The sequence below is a fragment of the Micropterus dolomieu genome, linkage group LG23 (assembly GCF_021292245.1).
Source record: "Micropterus dolomieu isolate WLL.071019.BEF.003 ecotype Adirondacks linkage group LG23, ASM2129224v1, whole genome shotgun sequence".
Taxonomy (NCBI): domain Eukaryota; kingdom Metazoa; phylum Chordata; class Actinopteri; order Centrarchiformes; family Centrarchidae; genus Micropterus; species Micropterus dolomieu.
Window position 1 is genome coordinate 18,693,128 of NC_060172.1, and position 24,013 is coordinate 18,717,140.

General features: G+C 39.7%; 4 protein-coding genes and 1 long non-coding RNA gene across 9 annotated transcripts in view; 4 read left to right on the forward strand and 1 right to left on the reverse strand.

Annotated features, from left to right (window-relative positions):
* LOC123963475 (claudin-like protein ZF-A89) overlaps positions 1-759 on the forward strand; it is a 4,701-nt gene extending 3,942 nt beyond the window's left edge. The window contains exon 2 of one of the 4 annotated variants that reach the window (XM_046040363.1): positions 1-759. This exon is cut by the window's left edge and continues 1 nt beyond it. In XM_046040363.1, the coding sequence (XP_045896319.1) occupies positions 1-621 (621 nt within the window). In that variant the 3' untranslated portion in view covers positions 622-759. The other 3 variants (XM_046040365.1, XM_046040367.1, XM_046040364.1) reach the window with 3 other exon arrangements.
* Positions 760-909: 150 nt separating this feature from the next.
* Positions 910-23,550, forward strand: LOC123963477 (claudin-4-like). Of its 2 annotated transcripts, XM_046040369.1 has the most exons (4): positions 910-1,240; positions 6,786-6,849; positions 7,003-7,758; positions 23,214-23,550. In XM_046040369.1, exons 3-4 carry the CDS (start codon positions 7,178-7,180, stop codon positions 23,308-23,310), a joined length of 678 nt encoding a protein of 225 aa, XP_045896325.1. In that variant the 5' UTR covers positions 910-1,240; positions 6,786-6,849; positions 7,003-7,177; the 3' UTR covers positions 23,311-23,550. The 2 variants fall into 2 exon arrangements, with proteins under 2 accessions (XP_045896325.1, XP_045896326.1); XM_046040370.1 differs by lacking the exons at positions 6,786-6,849; positions 7,003-7,758; positions 23,214-23,550 and adding an exon at positions 3,442-4,921.
* On the forward strand, positions 9,381-10,420 carry LOC123963478 (claudin-4-like). The gene has a single exon (XM_046040371.1). The coding sequence runs from the start codon at positions 9,706-9,708 to the stop codon at positions 10,336-10,338; it is 633 nt and encodes a 210-aa protein (XP_045896327.1). The 5' UTR covers positions 9,381-9,705; the 3' UTR covers positions 10,339-10,420.
* LOC123962635 (claudin-4-like) lies at positions 12,497-13,456 on the forward strand. The gene has a single exon (XM_046038813.1). The coding sequence runs from the start codon at positions 12,512-12,514 to the stop codon at positions 13,454-13,456; it is 945 nt and encodes a 314-aa protein (XP_045894769.1). The 5' UTR covers positions 12,497-12,511.
* On the reverse strand, positions 19,738-22,571 carry LOC123963479. The gene is made up of 3 exons (XR_006823182.1): positions 22,355-22,571; positions 20,190-20,318; positions 19,738-20,102 (listed from the first exon to the last, which is right to left on the reverse strand). It is a non-coding gene; the product is annotated as an uncharacterized LOC123963479 (long non-coding RNA).
* Positions 23,551-24,013: the final 463 nt, after the last annotated feature.

Genomic DNA, 24,013 nt, shown 5'->3' on the forward strand with positions numbered 1-24,013 from the left:
GCAGGGCTTCAGATCTTGGCCATCTTTCTGGCAGCCATTGGCTTTGTGGGGGACATTGTCATCTGCGCCTTGCCCATGTGGAAGGTGTCTGCTTTCATTGGAAACAACATTGTGACAGCGCAGACCTTCTGGGAGGGCCTGTGGATGAACTGTGTGATGCAGAGCACCGGACAGATGCAGTGCAAGGTCTACGACTCCATGCTGGCTCTACCCCAGGACTTGCAGGCAGCCCGTGCCCTGGTTGTGATCTCGATCTTGGTTGTCTTCATGGGAATCCTGCTTGCTGTCGCAGGGGGAAAGTGCACCAACTGCATTGACGATGAAGAGGCCAAGAGCAAGGTAGCAATCATTGCGGGCGTGCTCTTCATCGTTGGAGGTATCCTGTGCCTGATCCCTGTGTCCTGGTCAGCTAACACTATCATCAGGGACTTCTACAACCCCCTTTTGACCGACGGACAGAGGCGGGAGCTCGGCGCATCGCTGTTCATCGGTTGGGGAACAGCAGGACTCCTGCTTATTGGCGGGGCGCTTCTCTGCTGTCAGTGTCCACAGCGTAAGGATAGCGGATACTCTGTCAAATATTGTGCCCCACGCTCAGCAGCCAGTGGAGCTTATGTTTAAAATGCCTGTTTTTTTTTTTAGTGTGCATCCTTCTCTTGCAACAGGAAACTGGACTGAAGTCTTTTATATCTTAATGCTCTTAAATGTGTGATTTCAAGGTGTCTTACTGACTCATTTAATAAATTCATATGATCACTAGGTTTTTGTGTTGTTGCATGTTCTGCAGTGAATTTGAGTATCTCTGACAAAGTGCAAACTTTTTGGGTAGACTATTTTCTTGACTACCCGCTGGAGTAGAAGTGTTCATGTCTAAACTTGACTTCAAACAGTAACTACACTAACCTTCAAAAAAATCCTCTATCTGAGGGTGAACAATGGACTATAGAACTGGAACTTAACCGTGGTTAAAATTCCAATTTTTTTAGCGCGGTAAACTTCATCAAGCCAAGCAGAGACTAAGTCACCAGTTTCGCATGCGCAACATGCAGCGTGGGTTTGTTTTGGGTCGGTGACAACATGGCGGGAGGTAGTGACAGCGCTCCAGAGAATTTTTTTTTTTCTGAATGTCGGAAGTGTGATCGTATTTTGTTTTAGAAGTGCTGAAGGAACATCGAGTCGCTGCGATAGGGTGCAACACTTAAACCTATGAGTTATCTTCGTACCACCAGTGCGAATGCAGGTGAGTTAACTTTTAGCTCAATGCATGATGTGGGAACTCTCGAAAGAAGGACCGTATCCTGGTTTGTGTGACTTGTTAGTGGGTTGTTACCTAACGATACTGTTAAAACATTAACGTTAATTCTGCTGCTGTTGGCGTCGTGTCTTCAGACTCCATTTGCTCAGTCTATGCCCTCTGCACACTTTATTGCGTTTAGTCTCCGAACCAACATTTGGTTCACTAAAAATCCGAGTTCAGGTGAAACGCTGACTCCTACCTAATAGACTCCTGTAATGTCCTGTGTCCGTTGGGCTCTCACAAGACTCATTTGTATTTAAATTGTGCATGGGGCTTAACATTTCATTTTAAGGCACATTTGATAAGGTTTAGCCTACTTAAGGTATGGGGGGGTTATCTAAACATAGTGCTGCTAATTTTATTTGTGGTTTTCAATATTACACTTGGTGAAATGGTTTCCTTGTGTGTTTCAGTACTCTTTAAACATTTTTTAGCACATTTAAACACTGCAATAATACTGATAATGTAATTTGGTCACTATAATTGTGATGTAAAATGTTCATACCATTTGATCATTAGAACAAACTTCAGTCTTTAAACACTTTACCTTTTATTTTAATATATAATAAAGAAAATACGTTTTGACCTACACTGGCTAAACATTTGCTCATTGTTCTTAAATACTTTCTCAACACTTTCTTTTAAAACAAATCAAACAGGTTAAGCTTTAGTGATGTGTTGGTTGCGTTAGAGTAGACAAACCACTTCAAGATTATGTGGCAAAATGATCTTGGTGGAAAAGAAATATCATTTTTGTTCTGTCAATTTAGTTCTTTAAAGGCATTTAGTTTGGTTAATACTGGATTATATATTTTTTTAGTCTGTGGTTTAACAGTGCCCTTATTTTGAAATAAAGGCAACCTGAGTGAAGAGCTGTGACTTCACTGACTTCATCTTGAGTGAATGATGACATATGTACAATGAATATGGGAAATGTGAAGAGTCTTTGGTAATTAGACCCCATCCTGATTATGTGGTTTTTAAAGGGGGTGGTGAGGACATAGTGGTACAGGAACCCACCCCCAGATTGTAAAGCTTAATAGTGACTACGTGATTGGCTGTAATGACCTTAGCAAAATCTGATTGGTAAACTAAAGCGTGAATGCCACTAGTCAGCTGTTAGAGGGCAGGATTAATGATGGGAATTACGGGTCTTTAAAGTGAGCTGGATCTTATGGCTCCGTTCCCCTTCTGCTGGTCACTGCCCTTACATTAGCTTGTCAAACAATGAGCTGTAAGAAATAAATATGCAAGATTCTTTATCTGCGATACACTGAAATATATTCTGTCATATTGATTGTTTAAAAGTGTGATGTGTCAAGAATAACTATCCTAGTTGTAGAACAAAAACAACCAGCCTAATGAAAATTTAATAGTATGGCTAATAAATATTTACCCAACTCTATACAGACAGCATCTGTAAATTTCAATTAGGTGCAATTTGTTCATTTTCATGCTTTCCTTTTCTGCAGGGAGGGGGGCAAAATCGTGTCAGCCTGCTCCTGTCGTTCACTTAAAAGAGCTCATAGAGCCGACTCGTTCACAACCAACGCATCACTAGGCAGGAAGAGAGTGAGACTGTATGAGAGAAAGAGTTGCGAATGACAGAAACATGAAGATAGACTTCCTGGCTGAACTCACGCTGAGCTTTGTCATAGTAGGAAAAGCAAAAGGTGTTACAAATAAAATCAACAGTGGCTCCTTGTTATTCATGTGTCCCAGTAAGTCATGGGGTGTGACAGTAAGGCAGCATGCACAATAACAGGACACTGAAACTGAAGCAACAAAATGGAAGTCAGCATTTATAAAATGTATTATTTACACCTGCGCACCTGACATTTCAAAACTTCTCTATAGTACTCTGGAATGGCTGGCGTGGCACTGTGGCTGCAGGTGTGAATCAGACTAAACTTTAGAGAAAAGGTTTTAGAAAAGGTTGAAGCAGAATAACTGTTGGCTTTTTTCATTATTCGTGATGACAGTAACTGTGGAAAATTCCAAACTCAAGGTATTCTTATAAGTGGTTTAGAGATTAAAAAATTTACTCCAGTAAGTCAGTGTGTACAGGAAGTTTTTTTCTTTAACTGTTAGAAAGTTCATGCATTCATAGATGTTAAGAGCCTTCTCCTCCTATTTATTCAAAGTGACCAGGAATCAGGACAAGCAGGAAACCTGATCCTCAGAGTCCCCTCCCTGTGGCAGCGTCGGCTCACACCAGTAGTGCAAAACCTTAAAGCAAAACACAACCAGCAGCTTTTACAGCCGAGTGAAAGCTTGTGGTAAAAATAATCTTCAGCTCAACTGAAAGTGGATTTTGTTGCTGTCTCTGACTTTGTGGCAAACTTAAAAACCTGCCTTGGATTTGTTTTTTTTATTTGGCAAAATGTGGACACAGATAGCTGGTGTGTGTTTGGCAATCCTCGGCTTACTCGGCACCATCCTAATCTGTGGACTGCCCATGTGGCAGATGTCAGCCTTTATTGGGGCAAACATCGTCACTGCTCAGGTCTACTGGAGAGGTTTATGGATGAATTGTGTGATCCAGAGCACAGGCCATTCGCAGTGTTTGCCCTACCAATCCCTTCTGGCTTTACCAAAGGAACTGCAGATTTCCATGGTTCTGATCTGCGTCTCCATCGCTGTCAGCGTAGTGGCAATCGGACTCACTTTGGTCGGGGTCCGCTGCACCAACTTCTGTCGGCACAACTGGCGTTCCAAAGCTAATTATGGCAGGGCTGGAGCTGCGATGTTTATATTAGCAGGCCTTGTGTGTCTTGTTCCAGTCAGCTGGTCTGCTTACACCATCATCACAGGATTCTACAACCCCCTGACTGCACCTGGTGGTAGTGGAGAGCTTGGGCCTTGCATATATGTGGGCTGGATTTCTGGAGCTCTGCAGGTCATTGGAGGAGGGGTTTTGTGTAGCACCTATGGATGCTGCTGACGAGGAGAAGAGGCAGAGGAAGACAGTACACGATGCCCTCTACCAATTACATACTGTAGTTGAAAAAACAGTAATATCTTTACTGTGATGGACTTTCTTCGTTTCAGTCTTTCATTAAAGCTCCTAGTTCAACCATAGTTAATTGCACTACATTGAGATTTTACAACAGATCAGTTCAAGATCTGTGTAAATCATAGTAAGTTGCATGAACAAAGGTCTAGTTGAGATAATATTTGTATAATGTAAAAAGAAAATTTATGTTTAATGCAGAGTGACGTGATGACAGAGTTAAGTGTTTTAATATGTAGGATAGCATAAATTTTAAAATGCTGCAAGAAAAAAATCAGTTTTTAATTGGTGTCTTGTTTAAACAAAAACTGTCATTTTGTGTATTTTAGTAATTTCAGAAACAACTTCCCAGAACCTAAAACAATAAAGCAAATAAATCAGCTTAATAAAAAGTTATTACTCGTCATCACACATGCACACCAGTTGTGAAAGATGTTGGATTGTACTGGAAACAGCTAAAATGTCTCTGATATCTGATGTTTTCCATCAGTATTAAGTAATTGAAGTCCATGTTTGTTGAGTTGTTGGGCATGTTTTGCCATGTCCAGTGGAGGAAAATATGAATGTTTGTATCTTATACCAATAAATTAACTTTGTATTTTTGTACTGAAGTTCTGCATTGTTTGTCTGTCACACTAATATAGGGTATGCACATAATGTCACAGAATGCAGTTACGCTCACTAAGTGGCAGAAAGCTTGAATAAGCTAAGACACAGACAACACATCTAAAATGGGAAAGAGCTGGACCACTGGTTCTTTGGTAAGCAGTAAGGATCACTGTCGGGTCCGATTGCCTTTAATTTGAGCAAATAATCACTTGTTTTACTCCCAGTTTGTTAAACGCAACCATGGTAACAGATGTTTTGCAACTCAGTCCGGCGTGTTCAGGAAGGGGAAGTGAACGCAACCCTCTATAAACACTAGTACACAGTTAGTTAGTACTGCTAATTTTAACATATTACAAATCTCCATGAATGTCCGTAACAACTGAAACTGATTGGAAACCGTTGCATTTAGCATATTTAGGACCAAACACATGGGCGACAGAAGGGAAAAACACAAATGTGTGTTTTCCACATCAGCCATTTCACTGTGTATAAAAGCCTGAAAAACTTGATTTGGTTGTAGCTCAGAGGTGTATATTTAGTCTCTGGGTCACATGTCCATAACCTATCTCTGTTGATCTTTGTGTCATCTGACTAAACACAACAGCTAATGAAAGCAACTTACTCTTTATTTAGAGACAAGTCTAGAAATATCCGATCTGCAGAGGAATATTAAAGATTGGGGGACTGGCAATGGTTCTGATGGCTATTTTAGAAGTGCACGTGGAGGTAGCACTTTACATTACAGCTCAGTAATAACATAGTGGGGTAATAGTTTGATAATAAAGAGGTAATAAGTAATACCATGTAATTACCAAAGTAATAACCAGGTAATAACTTGGTATTAACAATGGAAATGTATTATAGTAATATTTTGGTTACAATGTGATAACCTTCTAACAATAAAATGGTTATATAAAAATTGGGAATTACCATATTATATGCTGAATCCATCCTCCTTTATGCTCCAAACATTCCCTTTTGTTTCAAGGTAATACTGTACAAATAATTTCATTAATCCTGTGACGTGTTACCTGGAAACACCTATAGTTTCTGTGTAATAACCATTAATCAGGGCTGAAAAATGACACCCAAAACAACTGCCAAAAATGAAAGTGACTGACAGCCATCTTGCAGAAACAAGCAGCTCTTCCAAGCAGAGTGTAAAAAAAAAGAGCCATAGCAACTTGAAGTTAGCTAAACAGTGAAATTCAGGCTAACATTGGCGCTACACTGAGTGAACCAAAATCACTAATGGTTATCTAAGATACTGAGGTGATTATCAGAATTATCTGAGACACTGTATACAAAAACTAACAATAAATACTATTAGCAATATGTACAAAGCTAACTGTGAAAGGTGAATGGTAGAGTTGCCAGGAAATAAACAGACCTGCAGTTAATAAAACGGATATGCGTCACACTACATTGTGCAAGTAGCATGAAATATTGTGTTTATAATAATATTGTGAAAACATATATCTTTATCACCTCATTATTATCAGGTTATTACCCTAATTGTCGCCATCTTACAATTTCTTAATCCAAATATTGTACTGATATAACCATTTCATTCAAAATATTAATGTAATATTACTAAATACTTTGCCATCTTTAAATGTGTTTCTCCATTTTTCCCTTTGTTTTTGGCCCCTAATTACCTTGTTACATTAATTTTAGTCTAATACCCAGATATATCAATTGTTAATACCAAGGTTTTACCTGGTTGTTACTTTGGTAATTACATGGTATTACTTTATTATTACTTCTTTATCAAACTATTACCCCACTGTTATCACGTTATTACCGAGCTGTAATTTAAAGTGGTACCCATGTGGACAACTGTCAATACAAACTGCTTTCTTCCAGACTGCTCTCTCATCCTGCGTCAGCCTCCCCTGCAGCTCCTGTTGGTCAGCTGTGGGTGTTAGTGGTAAGTCCGACATAGACACACCATTTCAAAGCTGTTAATCATTGTCAAACAGAAGAGTACCTTAGGTTGCTAATAATAATGATAGAATTTGTGAGCTGTGCCCTATAGGGGCCTCTGTGTGCATCTCTGAAACTCTGATCTCCTTTCTTCTAGTGTTGACACGCATCGGGTGAGGTGAAATTTCTTCACAAGCCAGTTTCAACTTCAGCAGAAAACCTATCCTCTGAGAAATCAATAAAAACCACTAACTGCTCTTGTGTCTCTCTCACTGGAAAATGACTCTCAGCAATACACATTGCCTCTTGAAGTAGATCAACAAAGCTTCAGCATGGTGTCTGGTAGAAGACAGATTTTGGGTTTGGTCCTGGCCATCAGTGGCTTTCTGGGGACCATCATAATCTGCCTTCTCCCCACCTGGAAAGTCACAACCTTAAGTACTTTTGGCATTGCTACTGTGATCTGGGAGGGTGTGTGGATGGACTGTGTGACCTATAGTACAGACAAGAGGAAGTGCAAAGTCTATGACTCTTTGCATGCTTTTCCTGAAGACCTGCAGGCTGCCAGAGCATTCATCATCGTCGCCATTATCGCTGGGCTCTTAGGTATCCTCCTTGACATGGTGGTGGGGAAGTGCACCAAATTAGTGGAGGATGAAAGGCAAAAGAACAAAGTGGCCATCACTTCTGGAGTCATCATCATGCTTGCAGGCCTCATGGTGCTGATCCCCATCTGTTGGACTACTAACGACATTCGTCATTTCGACAACGCTATCATGATCGACTATTTTCACAGAAAGGAGCTGGGGGCCTCGCTCTATATTGGCTGGGGCTGTGCGGCGCTGCTGATCATGGGTGGGAGCCTCCTCTGCAGCAACTGTCCCCCCCCAGATGAGAACGGCTATGATGTGAGGTACTCCAAGGCTCGTTCTATAGAGAGCAGCACTGCCTACGTATTAGTATAAGAGATAAGACAAAAGACTACTACTCGATTAAAATAGTTGAATATTAATTATGTGATTGATTCACATTTTGTCTTTTGATCTGACTCTTTTTTCCCTGTATTACATGCCATTAAAATGTGGGTTGTCCAGGGCTGGACTGGGGCATTTTTGGCCCAGGTGGCTTACCACAATCGGTCTGACACCCCTCCCTACACCACCTACTCCCCCTACACCATTGTTACAGTCCCCTTAAATATGTACTGTAATATTCTCCCAAACAACTATAAATTTGGGAAGGAAGTGCTGTGGATAAATGTACCAGTTACAAGTGGATCAGTGTATTTATTTTACTGACTCACTGTTGATCAAATGTGGCCATGGAAAACACAGCTCATACTTAAATAGAAGTACTAGTAATTGTCAAAGAAAAAAAAAACTAGAAGTCACAATATCATTTTAATATTTTATTAGTTCCAGAATTGTTGGAATTCCCTGACAAAGCTGTACAGTTTCAACAAGAACATACTGAGAATGAGCAAAAAGCTGTTTTGGATGAAAATAAACAGGATGAAATGAAAATGTTTTTCCTAATACATAAGCATTCATTCATTTTAGCACAGTAGGCTTCAGGTGTTGTATAATAGGCCATATTATATAGTCACATCTTTATAAAGGGAACCTAATAAGCCTAATAATCTAAATTAATTTATCATGGTACATATGGACCTAGGTCACTCACAACAGTGTTTGCTTAGCCCGTGTAAAGCTGACAAAATAACATCACCTAGTCAGACAGTTAGCTGAAGTTGCAACTTCATTAAGGAACTATATGCTGGCTACAAAAACAATGCCAAATAGCTTATGCTACGCTATTTGACATTAATGATTTTGACGGGCAGTTGGCACCTTAGCCTTTGCTCATCAGTGTATGAATGTGGATGATTGTGATGTAGTGTAAAGGCGCTTTGAGTGGTTGGAAAGACTAAACCTTAATTTTACAAATAAATAAAATCACAACAACACAACAGAAAATTAGCAATCATATTCATAATCACTGTTTTTCATTCACAGTCACAAAAGACTGCATCCTGGCTTCATAATCATTTTTGTTTAGAGAAACTCTGCTTCAATACAGTGACTCATCTGAATGAAAGTCAACTCTCATAGGTCTCATCACACAGGTGGTGCTGTGTGGAGCTGACCTCCCTCTGCTGGGAGAAGGACAAAAGGGAATTTTGCCTCTAGTATCGTTTGGCAGTGTGATCACTCTGGAAGTCATGTGTTCTGTGTGGGAACCATTGCAAAGCTATTAATCTTTGCCAAACAGAGAGTACCTGGGTATTTACATTCATTGTGAATGACTGTCAAATATTTCAGTGATAGTCAGAAATTAGATATTTTTTACTGATTTAAGAAGTGATTAAATTTTGTCTTTAAATGTTAATTGAATAATAACTCACAACTGGATGTTTGAAAAAGTGTTTATTTCATTTTAGATTTATCAAAATAAAGTAAAAACATACTGAAACATAATTGGCATAATTAGTACCCTTACGCAAATACTGCACTATCTTTATTACTGGTGAATGATTTCAAACATTGTTTGAAATTTACAGAACAATAATGCTTATGGGTTGATGAGAAACATAGTTTGTCTCTGTGGTGTGTCCTTATAGGGGCCTCTGCGTGCATCTCTGAAACGCCACTGTCCTTTCTAATAGTGTTGACATTGGATGCGTCAGGTGAAATTTCTTCACAAACCTGTTTAAAATTTACCAACGACATCAGCAGAAACTCCTCCTCTGAGGAAACAGTAAAAACCGCTAACTGATCTTTTGTCTCTCTCACTGGTAAATGACTCCAGCTCTCAGCAACACACAGTTGTACCTCTTTGAAAAGATCAACAAAGCTTCAGCATGGTTTCAGGTGGAAGACAGATTCTGGGGTTGGCCATGGCCATCATCGGCTTTCTGGGGAGCATCATAATCTGCGCTCTCCCCACCTGGAAAGTCACAGCTTTCATTGGAGCCAACATTGTCACTGCTCAGGTGATCTGGGAGGGTTTGTGGATGAACTGTGTGACCCAGAGTACAGGCCAGATGCAATGCAAAGTCTATGACTCTCTCCTCGCCTTACCCGAGGACCTCCAGGCTTCCAGAGCATTCGTCATCATTGCCGTCATCACTGGGCTCTTTGGGATCCTTCTTGGCGTGGTCGGGGGCAAGTGCACCAACTTTGTACAGGACGAAAGGCAAAAGATCAAAGTGGCCATCACTTCTGGAGTCATCTTCATCCTCGCAGGCCTCATGGTGCTGATCCCCGTCTGCTGGACCACCAACACCGTCGTTCGTGATTTCTACAACCCTGTCTTGGTCGACGCTCAGAGGAGGGAGCTCGGGGCCTCGATCTACATTGGCTTCGCATGCGCAGGGCTGCTGATCATGGGTGGGGCTCTCCTCTGCAGCAACTGTCCGCCTAGAGATGAGAACGACTATGATGTGACGTACTCTAAGGCTCGCTCTATACAGAGCAGCAAGGCCTACGTTTAGATCTTCAGGCGGAAGCAGAGGAGGGACAGTCTGTTGGAAAGAGATATGACAAAGAGTTTGTGAAAGAAAGATGCAGAATGGGAACGAGTATGTCTATAATGTGTTATCTATATCTATAAAGTAGATGTGAACTTTTACAGTATGAGTGTGTAACTCAATCATGTGTTTTAGTTTAAAAAAACATCCTTAGGAATTATATGTTGTAGAATGTTTAGATTTTCTATATGTGTACATAAAATGTTTTTGTATTTTGCACAATTACAGACTCTTTAACATACTTCTCCTTATATTTTTTAAATATATGTTGTTTAGTTGCACATGTTCAGACACTCTTTATAATAAATTATAAATTAAAAAAACTGCTATATATGAAATTTATTAATGTGAAATCCGCCTATGTAGTTGCTGTTGTGGCTAATACTATTTCTCGATCAAACTAGTTAAATATTGATGACTATGTGATTGATTCACATCTGTTTGAATTGAATATTCTTCTGATTTTGCGTGATTGATGTTTTTCTCTGTATTATTGCACGTCATTAAAATTTAGGTTGTTTGTGAGCATGTGAGATTGCATACCTCTTGAGACTTTTCCATCTTGTCATAGTGGTTTAGCTACACAGCAGCGGGGATGACAAAAGCCAAATAACTCGATGAACAGTGAATCTGGTTTTTCAAGCGCACAGGAAAGAATCTATACGAACAGGTTGTGTGACAATGTGTCCTTCGTACCAAAGAAACATTGCTAAACAAACAAAGACACTGAACTGTAACCTTGTGTGTATTTTTTGAGTTTGAATGTGTGTATGTATTTTCTCCTTTTGTCTTATAAGACTGATCAGGTTTGTAAACGTTTGCATTAGAGAAAGAGATGTCAAGAAAATAAAAAACAATGTTAATAAATGACAAGACTCTGGTAAACAGGTAAACTCTGCTGCACTCGACTCTTTTTGCTTATAGGTTGTGTTTCCATTGATAATAATGGTGACTTTTATTTTAAAAAAGTGGTGTCCTCTAGAGTATAGAGATTAAAAAGTACACAATTATGCGAAAATGAAAATTTAGTTTGACATAATGTGGGGGAAAAAAGGAATCCACATAAAAAGGATCCCTCTGAACTTTACAAGGACAGCAAGATTAAAAATGATTTTGACTTTTGATTAAAAGATTATTGTAGGTAATGTGTGTTTGTGTGTGTGCGCGCACACGTGTGTGGAGAGGGGGTTTTGCATGTTTCAAACAGGTTTTCATGCGCGGTAGCTGCTGCTAGACTGAAACTGGTTTTCTCCCAGGAGATTGTGGTTCACATCATTCTCCATTGTTACACCAATCCATTCTGTTGACACGCATAACTCGCATGGACAAATGCAATGCCAGAGAATGTGTGTACAAACATGCACACACACACACATTGAGTTCACACATGTATTAACTTTTGAATCAAATCAGATTTAGAAAGACGGTATGTGACAAGAGAAAGGATGCAGCGCCTCATGAGTGTTTATCGTATAAACAAGTTTAATCTTCAGAGGGATTTCATTCTTTCTGCTTTATCCAAAGCTTACTGTTTACAGAATAATGTCATCATATGGAGGTAATGAGGGAGGGAGTAGATGATGTCACAGCCTCTCTCTTCCTCTCTGTTTTTCTGTGAACCTACCCTTTCTTTTCCCTACAGTAGGTGTGGTGCATCTACACTAATCAGTAGCGCACAGGCAGCCACTCAGGTGACAGTACAGAAAGAACACTCAGGTAGAGAAACCAAGAGAGAACAGACAGAGAGAGAGAGAAGGGGAGGGAGAGGACAGCAGTTATACAAGGATACAAAGGAGGAGGGGGAGAAAGAGGGAAAGTAGGCTGTAAACAAATTGACTGGGGCTGAATTGAGACACCTGGAGTCAAGTAAAAGCTACTGGACAGACAGGGCTCTGTATCCCAGGGACAGATATTTCACAACAATTCAATTGCAACTGCGGCTTGCTAGAAGAACTCACATTTTGAGAAAGACTGACACAGAAAAGCTCACAGAAAGATACAAGAGAAGAAAAGAGTGACCAGAGGGACCAGGAGGACAGAGGAGACAACAGAGGAGAATAAAAAGATCACAGCACTTTTCAAAGGTCTGTGAGGATTTCTTGAGCAGTTTCAGGGATCTTCCCTCCATCTCTGCATCATGGCCTCCATGGGGATGCAGCTGCTGGCCAGCGCCCTGTCCCTCCTGGGTTGGGCAGGGATCATCATCAGCTGCATAATGCCCATGTGGCGGGTCACAGCCTTCGTGGGAACCACCATTATCACCTCCCAGACAATCTGGGAGGGCATCTGGATGAACTGTTGGGTTGAGAGCACAGGGCACATCCAGTGCAAACCTTATGAGTCTGTCCTTGCTCTGACCACAGACCTGCAGGCTGCCAGGTCTCTAACTGTCCTAGCCATCGCTACAGGCGGCGCAGGCCTCTTTCTGGCCTTCATTGGAGGGAAGTGCACTCGCTTTTTGGATAAGGAAGGAGGCGGGGCTAAGGGTAAGGTGGCCATAGCAGCGGGGGCAGTGTTGATTGCCACAGGGCTGCTGTGTTTGATTCCCACATCGTGGGTGGCCGGGGCCCTGGTGAGGAATTTCTACAGCGCCTCCACCGATGCTCAGCGGAGGGAGATTGGAGCCTCTCTCTATATTGGGTGGGGAGCAGCCATCCTGCTTATTTTAGGAGGGGGTTTGTTCATCAGTTCAGCACGCCCCTTCAAATTCCATGATGAAGAAAAGAGCCCCTCTGTCCGCTACCTGGTGGTCCGCTCCACCCCTGGGTCCAACAGATCAAGTCCTCATCACAGCAGAGCACCATCAGCAAGGTCTCAGTCTGTCGGAGCTGTGTTTCCCAGCTCTCAAAGCTACGATGGCGCATCAACAAAGTCCCAGCTGTACACAAGGCCCCCCTGGGAGGGCAGACCTGAGCAGGGCTCAGGGCAGGAGTCAGAAAGATCATGGGTACCATCAACAAAGTCTCAGATGAAAAGACTGGGGTCGGCAAAATCTGAAGACAGTGAGACGCCGTCTCAGCTGATATCAGTCAAGAGTGAGACTGAGGAAGCATCCTCAAATCCTCCGAGATCATACATATAATATGCGCACACATACATACACACATGCAAATACAACACATATACTGTATTTATGTACTTACATTACAGCGTGTTGAAAGTGCAGATGTTTTGATGAAGATGTCTGAAGACTGACTGACTGAAAGAACAGTTTGCAGGTTCAAGGTCAATACCAATATTCTAAGGATAATCAAGGAGAGACCTTCACTTTGTTTTGGATATAAAAGCCGACCTAGAGTTGGCTTTCATCCTATTGGACAGGTAAACTAATATTATTGCAAAGCAAGTTAAATATATTGTAATTTTGTGTTTTAGTTGGCTTAATTTAAATAACGTTAGCTTGACGGCTAATGCCGACCAATTGCTAACATTATCCCTTGCAAAATACTAGCCGGTAGTTGTATGGCTTGCTACATTTATTATGTACATAACATGACATACATATTATGTAAAAGTGTTGATTTCAGCCTGCAAAAAAATATGTAACGATTCAAAGCAAATGTACAATAATTTGTTTCTAAAACCAATAGTGATGCAAAGCAGGGGCAGCCAACTAGATTACCATGGATCTGGCGTTATTTGCTTCGTAACATTCAATTTAAATTAATTGTCGTTTTTATCGATACTCAGACACACAGCTTCTTCGCCGGTCTCAGTCGCCATAATTTACATGACCCACACAATGTACAATAATGCAGCATCACGGTCCAGGACAGCAACACAGTGAAAGACCCATCACTACAGCAACATTACTTATAACGGGCTAACTATTATACTAAAGTGTGGCAATGCAATCTCATTTAAAATATTCTGTAGCTTACTAAGACTGACTTGGACTTGGGAATGTAGTGGTTGCAATCTGAAACCTCATCGCTAGAGGCCACTGAAAACTACATTGCCCCTTTAAACAATAACTTTAATTGATTTTCAAATGTTAATTTTAAACATTTAGGCTAATTGAAAACATTGTAAAAACAAATTTTTCAACCATTCAGTTTGTTGTCGAGTAACATTTAAAGATACAATCCATTGTGAGGAGAAAGGAACATCAGTGAAAGTACGGTTAAAAGACCATTGATGATGAACATACACATTTTTTGTCTACTTCACAGTATAATCTGTATAATCTGTATACAAAAATGTAAACTATACATGCTTATCATGCTTGTCATTGTAATGAACTTTACTATGCAGCTAGTGTATTGATGCTGCATGTAGACTGCAAAATCCCATATTTTGATTTAAAAAGAAAAAGTATTTCTAATTCAAGTAATATTCTAACATATGTCTTATTAAAAGTACTAATCACTTACATTTTGGTTACAAATGAGTACTTATCAAAAACAGGAGTAGAAATATGCAAAAAATGTTATCTAAGTTTTTTGCAACTTCTGGGATCAGCAGGCACATATCACACAGGTGCTTCGATAACTCAATATTAACAAATCTGACTGGCTTTCGATAATAGTATACTTTATACTTTATGTAACATACAGCTTCATTGGAAGAAACATCACACAGCAAAACATTATGAGTGTTTTTATTTGACTCAGAAGTTGCAAGTGGGCTCATATGATACGAGGGCTCAATGGGTATAGTTACTCTAAGTATAGTTAACTTTATAGTCCACCATATTGTTTTCATCAAATGACAGAAGATTATGGTGTGGACAACAGTCATCAATATGCTTGACAATAGCAGTTATGTTATTTACACTAAAACTGAACTTAAAACCAAATAGAGAAACAAACTAAATCCAGGTGAAAATGAAGTATGCTATTGTCTTATTTTTACAAAATTGAACATCGTTGGTATTTATTTTTGAGTTTGATGTGTAAATGTGAGGTGCCTATTGACTTTTGTTTCTCACTGTTTACGTGCACTTAATCAGGATGAAGGATGAATCCATGTGCATTAAGAAATGTACCCTCAGCTTGTTTCTGCTGGACATACAGCAACCTGAATGCAACATGAGTAATGAAGCACCTTGTAGCAGCTAGATATTTTGAATTGATAGCATTACAACTTTATTTTTTAAAAGTTGGCTCTATGGCCATGAAAAACACTTGTAAATAAAAATGGTCCCTTTTTGTTTTACATCAGCAGCAAAATTCAACAGCGGTTCCTGTAAAGATTTTGCTTTTGCTTTTTGTCACAACTGTGAAATGTGATTTTATGTTTATTTTATTAGGACAGGTATTATTGACAGATATTTGTACATTTACTTTTAAATAAATGAATGTAAATTGATCAAGCAGGTGATGGCCTTTCCCCCCCACTTTTCTAAATGTATTAAACACGCTAACATGGCAGACATGAGCTGAAAAGAGCATTTCCTTTAAAGTTTGCATCGTCCCCCTGGACTGTCAGTCCTCCTCCTGGACATTCATATCAACAGGACAAACTGGTTTGACAGAGAGTGTGGTTACAGCAAAGGTGTGCAGTGTTAGAGGAGGGTGGTGTCTTTGCAATTGATTCAAACTTAGTTTCAGTGAGTCATGTTTATGGAACATGTGTTGTTTTGGTTTTGCTTATTCAAATATGCGGTAGCATCATTACCTAGTCATAATCAAATGCTGCCAGTTGTCCAAAATGCGAAATATAGCGTACAAGTTTTACTTTAGAGAAGACTTTGTTATGGTTAGATATGGCATACATTTATATAAGTGAGGAAGGAATTACAAACATTCTAACTTCACTCCAATTACAACACAACTGAGAGTCTGGTGAAATGTGTTTTCATTAAAACACCGCAGGAAATCTCACTGGATGGATGCTTCCTCCTCCAGAGCGGTCTATAAAGAAACTACATCAGAAGGTGCACTGTATGTACTTTTATGGCTACATTATTCCATCAAATGGATTTGTTCTTAATGTTTTGTGTAACATTTTGTAGCCAACATGTATTCCCTAAAAGTCTGCCAGACGTGTTCGATACATGGTAGATTTAAAACAAGGTTCTGTGGGTTTGAACAATGTTTGGCTGCACAGCATAACTGAACCACTTGTAGGCCACTTTGGCACAGAATTCATGCTCATATCATAGTCTTGTCAAACACTGCCATCTCATGGTTAGTGGTGCACATAAACAGATTGCATTTTGTAGCCAACATGTTTTCCCTAAAAATTCACCAGACGTGTTTTGTATTGTTGGTAGATTAAAAGAAAGTTCTGTAGGTTTGTGGTATGAAACTTGTATCAGTGACACTAGTAGGCTACGATGTCTTATGCTGTATTGTATCTCATCCTGACTTCACTTCTCATATTGAATCTTTGTAGCCTACTTTTGAAGCACTGCAGGTAGTGCATGTACTATGTAGCCTACTGTATGTTTTATTTTATATGTTAAATTTTGTGTCCAAACTGCGAACTGTTTTCCTCCGATAAAATGCTCTGAGGAGACCTACAAGTACCTCCAGGGGCATTGCTAGACATAAAGCTCTAATGGGGCACAGACCCCTCATTCCCCATGTAAAGTTTTGATTTATGATTTTGATTTAGTTTTGATTTAAGTATATGAGATGTGTCAATATGTGCCTTACCAGCTTCCCTTGCTTAGCCTATTAATGTTGGCACTGACATGTTGGAAAGGGCTTTGAACGGAGCATTCGCACACATACCATATGTCACAACCTAAGAAAAATTCTACTATGGGGCCCTCCTACCTGACTTGTGAGCCTCATAAACAATTAGCCATTGCTACACAGTCACACCTGACACTGCAGTCCTCTCAACTCTCCTTTAAAACAGCCTGCCTCTGTAATAAGCCTAAATGGAAACCTCTTTTAGAAAAAAACTGTGCTAGTTTGAATGTACTTCTGCGCACTAACTCAGTCCTCATAAAGTCTGTTAAGACTGATGCTGGCAATACAGCTCTGGCTGTGCTGGTACCGGCTGAGGCTGCCTGTATTTCACCTGGGTCATCTGAATTGAGTCTGTGCTAGTGCTGTATTTGGATCAACTGTGCTTGTAGTGGCTTATGATCCAGCATCTACTTTACTGACAAATTTAAGCGTAGCACCTGTAAACTATAGATAATAACACTAGATATTAATGTTATCAGCTGCTTCAGGCCCATTCAAACTGGCTCCTCCAGGTTTCCTTTGATACATTTTCAAAGGTAAAATACTATTTATATAACTTGACTGAATGAGTGATGTTTATTATTTACTGAGAGATGTGCACCCATATTGCCCAGTCAACCCAACTTATCCACAGTTTGATTGTCAATGCAAATCCACTGCTTTCCATCTTGCATTAGTCCAGAGTTGTAACTAAAGCTTCACTGAGATAATTAATGTCTCGTTTTAAAATGATGTGTGCCTATGAGGAGTGCCATCACATCCGTGTGTTGTTGGACTGGTCCCACTAATGTTGCTGTCACCCATAGGTTTGTACCGCCGTTTTGAAGCCTCGAGTTTGGCCGATAGGGCGCCGCCATGTTGAGTTTTTGCAAGCAGCGGCAACGGACGTGATCATATTTGGACATGACGGTGGAGCTAACGGCCGTGTGTGGAGCTAGCTAGCTTGCTTAGCTAGGTGCATCTGTAATTCACGTTAACTGTCATTTTAACAGTGCTGACAATTTTGTCTAGCGAACACCAGGCTTAAAACTAAATGTACTCACCAGAGAAAGTAAACAGCCAACGCCTAATAAGCTTTTTCAACGGCGCTGGTTAAATTTACACAGTGCCGTGGGTACGAGTCCCTCTAGCCTGATTGACAGGTCGCCATGGTAACGACTTGTCAATCATAGATAATCCCGCCCCGAAGCACACTGTGCTTTATGGTCTATTTTAAAATAAATGGGACTGCAATTTACTAAATGAACATGATTTTGTATTGAAGAAGACATAAAACCATAAACTCATCAGGAAAGTGTTTACTGAGGTAATTATTCAGGTGAGAATTAGGGCCATTTTACCATTATTTCTAATGGAGCCAGACTTCTTTTTGCAACCAGAAGAGTCGTCCACTGCTGGCCGTCCAATAGAATGCAGGTTTAAGAGACTACCTCGTTTGCATCAGATCGCTGACTGGAAGCCAGTATCTTTTCCGTGCAGCAGTTTAATTGTTGCCAGTCAGCGTTTATCAAACGTGATAAATAGTTGTATTTCACTCTAATATTGTTCAGTCACAGTCTGGCAAGCAACCAAGACTAAAACAGACCAGACTAGAAGTGCTGCTCAGCTGTGTTAGCAAGACAGACAGACAGAGAGAGATTCACTGCAGCTACACATGCAGTTTACAAGACTGCTGTTCCCAAACGTCACTGTCTTTGTGTTATTTTCTCTTCTTGTGCACAGAAGGATAGTCCCTCTTTGTTCTCTCATCAACATTGACATGTTAATTTTTACGACGTTTCATATCGTTAACGTGCCGTTTCACATTAACCAATAATTTTATTTTGAAAGTGTAACCAGATGTTGCATATATTGCTAACTTGACTGGGCTGTACAGATGTTGCTAATTGTTGCTAATTTGACCGCGGAGCCCTACACGCCCAAAAACGACAACAAGGAGTCATGACAGTTTTAATTCTGGGGCACAGCACATGGATACAAGGGCATGTGCCCAAGTAAAAAGTGACTCCTATGGGTACCTCACTTTTTGCTGCTAGGGGGTAATAATTCCCTGTTGTCTGCATTTAAATGATGTTTGTGAACCAAGTTTCACTAGTGACCAGAACATCTGTGTCTTTTTCATTTATGAAATCACTGATAGTATCTTATTTGGACACATTCTGTTGGAGCAGTACCTCATCCACTTATGGGACGATCTGGACCTTGAGGTATGCATTTGAGCTGTCCTCATATAGAGGGTTTGTACCAAAATTAAGTTATTTTGGTTTCTGCCTCTTGAGATATCCATTATCCTTCATGGCTTCTTATTTCATATCACTGAAATATTATAGAATTCTCCTCAGTTTAAAGTGTTGAAGAAACTCCAGGCCAGGATGAGAAGCCAAAAGATCAGATAAATATAGGTACAAGCAGCAGAGATGAGCTATGATCTGTGAGGTTTTGTTGAAACTTTAGCTTCAGCTTATAATATTTGATCAAGGCCCCAGTTTTACTATGGGCTCAGGTTTCACTACAGGCATATAGAGCTATGGTAGCCAAAGGAAATACATCTTAAATACTAGTATTTAAATTAAAATACTATCATTAAACAATAAATTACACTGAATGCTAACAAAAAAATCCCAAGCTTCAATGAATCTTTGATTTATTCGAACATTATTTTCATGTGAAGACAAAATAGGAAAGTCAGATTTGTCTTGGAGGCAGTGGTGCTGAGATTTATCAGCATTTTCTAAAGAATCCCAGAGTAGCCAATTACAAGGGGTGTGTAGGGGTCAATCACACAGCAGCCTAAACAACATCCTTACAGGGGGAAGAGAAGGGAGCCACTGAATGTATTGTGGTTATTTGCACTGTCAAAAAGAGAATGGCCTGATGGGAGAACCAGGTGGATTTCATCTCCTGCTCTCAGGTTAAAAACAACTGAGTTAGTGAAATACCTATAAGCTGCTTCTTTCTTATGCTCCAAATTAAACATAATGTTTTGGTTGTTCTTGTACACATAAACACCCATATAACCTGCTTTATGACCACACATAGTGAACTGGAAAGAGTAGACCCCATTGAGTGGTGCTGTGAAGAAACCTACAGAGTAGAAAATGAGAAACAGTAACAATTGATTAATGTACATTTACATGACCACACATGCTCATGTGACCTGCAGTATATTACCTGTTGCTGGATTGTAAGCATTGCCAATGTTGGTGAAGACCTTGCTGTATTTCAGTGTGGTGTCTGTGTTGTATGGTCCAACATATCCTGTATTAGTCAACGCTGTGTAAAAGGCCACCTTTGGTTTCTCTGTTTACACAAAAAAGTACATTTAAGTCACTGACATTAAAGTTGGGGTATACGATTTTAATCCAGTAGGCAAGTCTACAAGTCTTTTTGTCCATTGCAGCGAATATCTCCTCGTGGTCTACTGGCTTGTTCGTACTGTATGTGCTGTAAATAAATCTGGTGTTTGTACACAGCCCTGGCTCTGTAATGGGAGTCAAACAAAGTGGCCACACCTCACCACACAACACTGTTCCAGCCATGATTTTTGTGTCAAATGGTGTCACATAACATTAAATGACCTACCCATGAACATTCAACTTACTTTTTAGTTTGCCAAGATATGTTGTGATGTTAGCTATAGTAGAAGGAGAGTTGTGAGTCTCATCATCTGCATGCGACCATTAAAAACAGCTATTTTTGTGACAAAGTGACAAACAACAAAGATCGTTACAAGTTTAATAACAAACTGGATAAAGCCATCAAGTCTTTAAAAGACTCCGGCACAGAGAAAGGAACATAAATATAAAATCGCGACAGTTTGGAAGGTTATTAAAACATTTACAGCCGACTAGAGCTGCAGATCAGCTGGCAGCACTCATGTCTGTGTCCACCTGAGCATCTGAGGAACGTGATTTTTAACGAGCGTTATGACCTGCTGTAATCAGCTGTTCCGCTTGTTTTATTTTAGAGAAGAGGAGACCGACTTCGCCTCTATGTAGAAACTTCCTGACTGATGAAAACTTAATTCAACTACTTTGGACCCAGTATTTGGCATAACTCCATGAGCTATTCGCTGTAAACACACCTCTGCAGGCTGGCTGCTATTTCCAGCTTTACATTTAAAGGCAAGGTAGGCAAGTTGTTTCTAAAACACTTTTTGTCATATTTGTTGAAACTGTCTTTATACATCATTACATATTAAAAAGTTAGATGCTCTGAAAAAGAGAGTATAAAAGTCCTTTCAGGGCTGCAGTAAACACAGCTACTTATTCCATTCACTTTTCTTTTTACATCAGTCTGAATTATTAAGCATTCTTTGAAAATGTAATACCTTCTTTAGATACATGTGTTGTCTTTATTATGTTGTATTAATTTATTCATTCATTCAATTGTTTCTGTCACACCGATTGCATTAGGTTCAACAAAAGCTCACTTTTATTTTGAAATCTGCTGCAACATGATGTTACCGTAATGCCTAGAAAAAACATGCATCGCAAAACAGCGCGAGGGCTGGCTTGACTGTCATGACTGTCATCTTTGAAGTGGAGGCTGGCTTGACTGCCCTCCATCCTCTGCTTTGCCTTGACCCCGGTACTGTCCCAGTCTGTGTTTGGCTCTGGGGTGCAGTCCTCATCAGAGACAATAATGCTGTCACCGTGGAAGCTTTAACATGCAAAACAACATACTACAAACTTACCTACCCTGCCTTTAATGCCTGTACAAACTCAGGCGGACATTGGCGAGACTTGTGTGGCTATTTACTGTTGATTGTGATTTATTGGTTTGCAAACAATGGTGGAAAAGAGAGGAGCAGTGGTAAAAAAAAACAGCCGACATGCTTGATTTAAAGCCAGTAGCGTCTACTCGCCCATTCAGAAATTCACTGCAAGGCAAGCCCTCCCCCAAAGTACCGGTACTTTCGGAAAGTACTACCCCCCGAGCAGGGAGTTTATGGGGGGTAAAATAAAGACCCTAGAACTAAATTTAGACCCTGGTCCCTTCTGTGGAAATGCAGTGAGTTCCACCAAAGGTTCCTAGTTCCAGGGTATAGTTCCTTTGGTCGAAACGTGACTTTAGCTTCACAGCAGCAGCTGTAGCAACAGTGTGCTAAGTGTGTCAACTTAGCTAAAGTTATTACTTGCTATGTTGTTGTTCTATATCATGGTATTTGTCATGGTGTTGGATTTCTCCAGAATGGCATACCCCACCTTTAATCTGGACTAAATATGTAATGTGTGTGTAAATCTATAATCCTCACGTGTATTTTGGGAAATCCAGTTAGTACACAACCCAGGCTCTGTAAATGTGTGTGTGTGTTGATAAGTAGCTACCATCACCTGCAATTCCTGTCTCCAGCTGGTCAATCCTGGACTTGATAACAAGAAGTTCCCTCTCACTGCTACTCAGTCTGGTCTGCAAGTCTGGAGTTAATGCAGTGACAGTGAATTACAGTGCAGAGCAGCCATCAAAATTGCAAACTAACACCTTTTACACTGTATCTTGAATCTCGTCTTATCTGTTCAGCATGAGTTTTTCAGAATATATAACAGTATGAACAAGAAAGAATAAAAACGTTTCAGAATAAAAAAGACACTTTCATACAGATATGTTCACAAATGCACCAAGGAATTGACTGGAACCACCGATTAAAGTCATAACATGTTATTTTATAACTGCACTATAAAATGTTGTTGTATCTTTTGTAAAACACATAGTAAGAGTCACTGTTGTCATAGATCAAATTTCAACATTTTTTAAAGCTATTTTCCTTTTTAAATTAACTGAAATTCAAATTATATTCAATAATGTAGATAAGCTACCTTTAACAGAGGTCAAAATAATAGCACAGAAAATATTGAACCCTGAAACATATTGAACCCTTATGTTTGTCAGTGAAATACCTGAATTCTTTTTTTCTAGGTCACTTGTTTTGCTTTCGGTGGCGGTGAGTCTAGTTCCCAACGACCTCAGCTCTGTGGTTTGGACTAAAAATCAGAAGATGTATTTGTGTTGGTTTTGTGAAGGGTTAAATTATTTATTTTTAATTTAATTATTATTTAAATAACACAATGAGCTCTGCTGTATCTTTCAGTAAATGTAGAAAAATTATCCCTATCCATGCAATACTGATTTTAAGGATTCATTTCAGAGCTCACAATACAAACAAACTTCATCACCTGCATTTTCTCTCTCCAGCTGGTCAATCCTGGACTTGGAAAGGAGAAGTTCCCTCTCAGTGCTACTCAGTCTGGTCTGCAAGTCTGGAGTTAATGCAATGACAGTGAATTACTGAGCAGAGCAGCCATCAAAATTGCAAAATGTTAACCTTTTACACAGCATTGTGACACTCATCTTATCTACTGATCCAAAATTCAAAAATGCACTAGAAACTACTGTAAATGTTAATAACAAGATTAACTCTTATTCCTCTCTCACTGGCCAAAGAGTCCTCATGCCTAAATGACAAAATATGTCGTTTGTCAGTGTCGTTCAAAACAACCAATGTGATTCACATAATTCCAGAGGGGGTAGAGTAGCCAAACACTGTACTAAAGTAAAAGAACTGTTCCTTTGCAAAATAAAGTACTCAAGTAGAAGTAAAAGTGGTCATCAAAATAACTACTTGAGTAAGTAACTGACTTAAGAAATAATAAAATAAACAACACTCTGTCTACTCCTCCAAGTCTTAATTTGAAGTGGATGTGACTGCAATTATTTCAGCTACTGATGGTCTTCCTAAGGTAAAGGTAAAGAAGCAAACATACACTTCGTACATGTACATTTACTTATTTGTGATGAAATGACAAGTCATAATCTCTTGATTAGATAACCTCCCACATTTATGCCAGGACAATATTCCCAGTCTGTAGCTCTCAAGTGTGATTACAAAATACTACATTGATATTATAATCTGTTAAGTACGCCAATAAGTAAAGATTGTTTCGAAATATAGATTATTTTCTTCTTGTCTCTTATATTAAATTATGATTTGGCAA

Excerpts from the sequence above, each read along its gene's own strand:
- LOC123963477 (XM_046040369.1), top strand. The coding sequence starts at position 7,178 with ATGGTGTCTGGTAGAAGACAGATTTTGGGTTTGGTCCTGGCCATCAGT. Across the intron at positions 7,759-23,213 it reads GAGAACGGCTATGATGTGAG|CTGGTCAATCCTGGACTTGG; the intron begins GTACTCCAAGGC and ends TTCTCTCTCCAG.
- LOC123963478 (XM_046040371.1), top strand. The coding sequence starts at position 9,706 with ATGGTTTCAGGTGGAAGACAGATTCTGGGGTTGGCCATGGCCATCATC.
- LOC123962635 (XM_046038813.1), top strand. The coding sequence starts at position 12,512 with ATGGCCTCCATGGGGATGCAGCTGCTGGCCAGCGCCCTGTCCCTCCTG.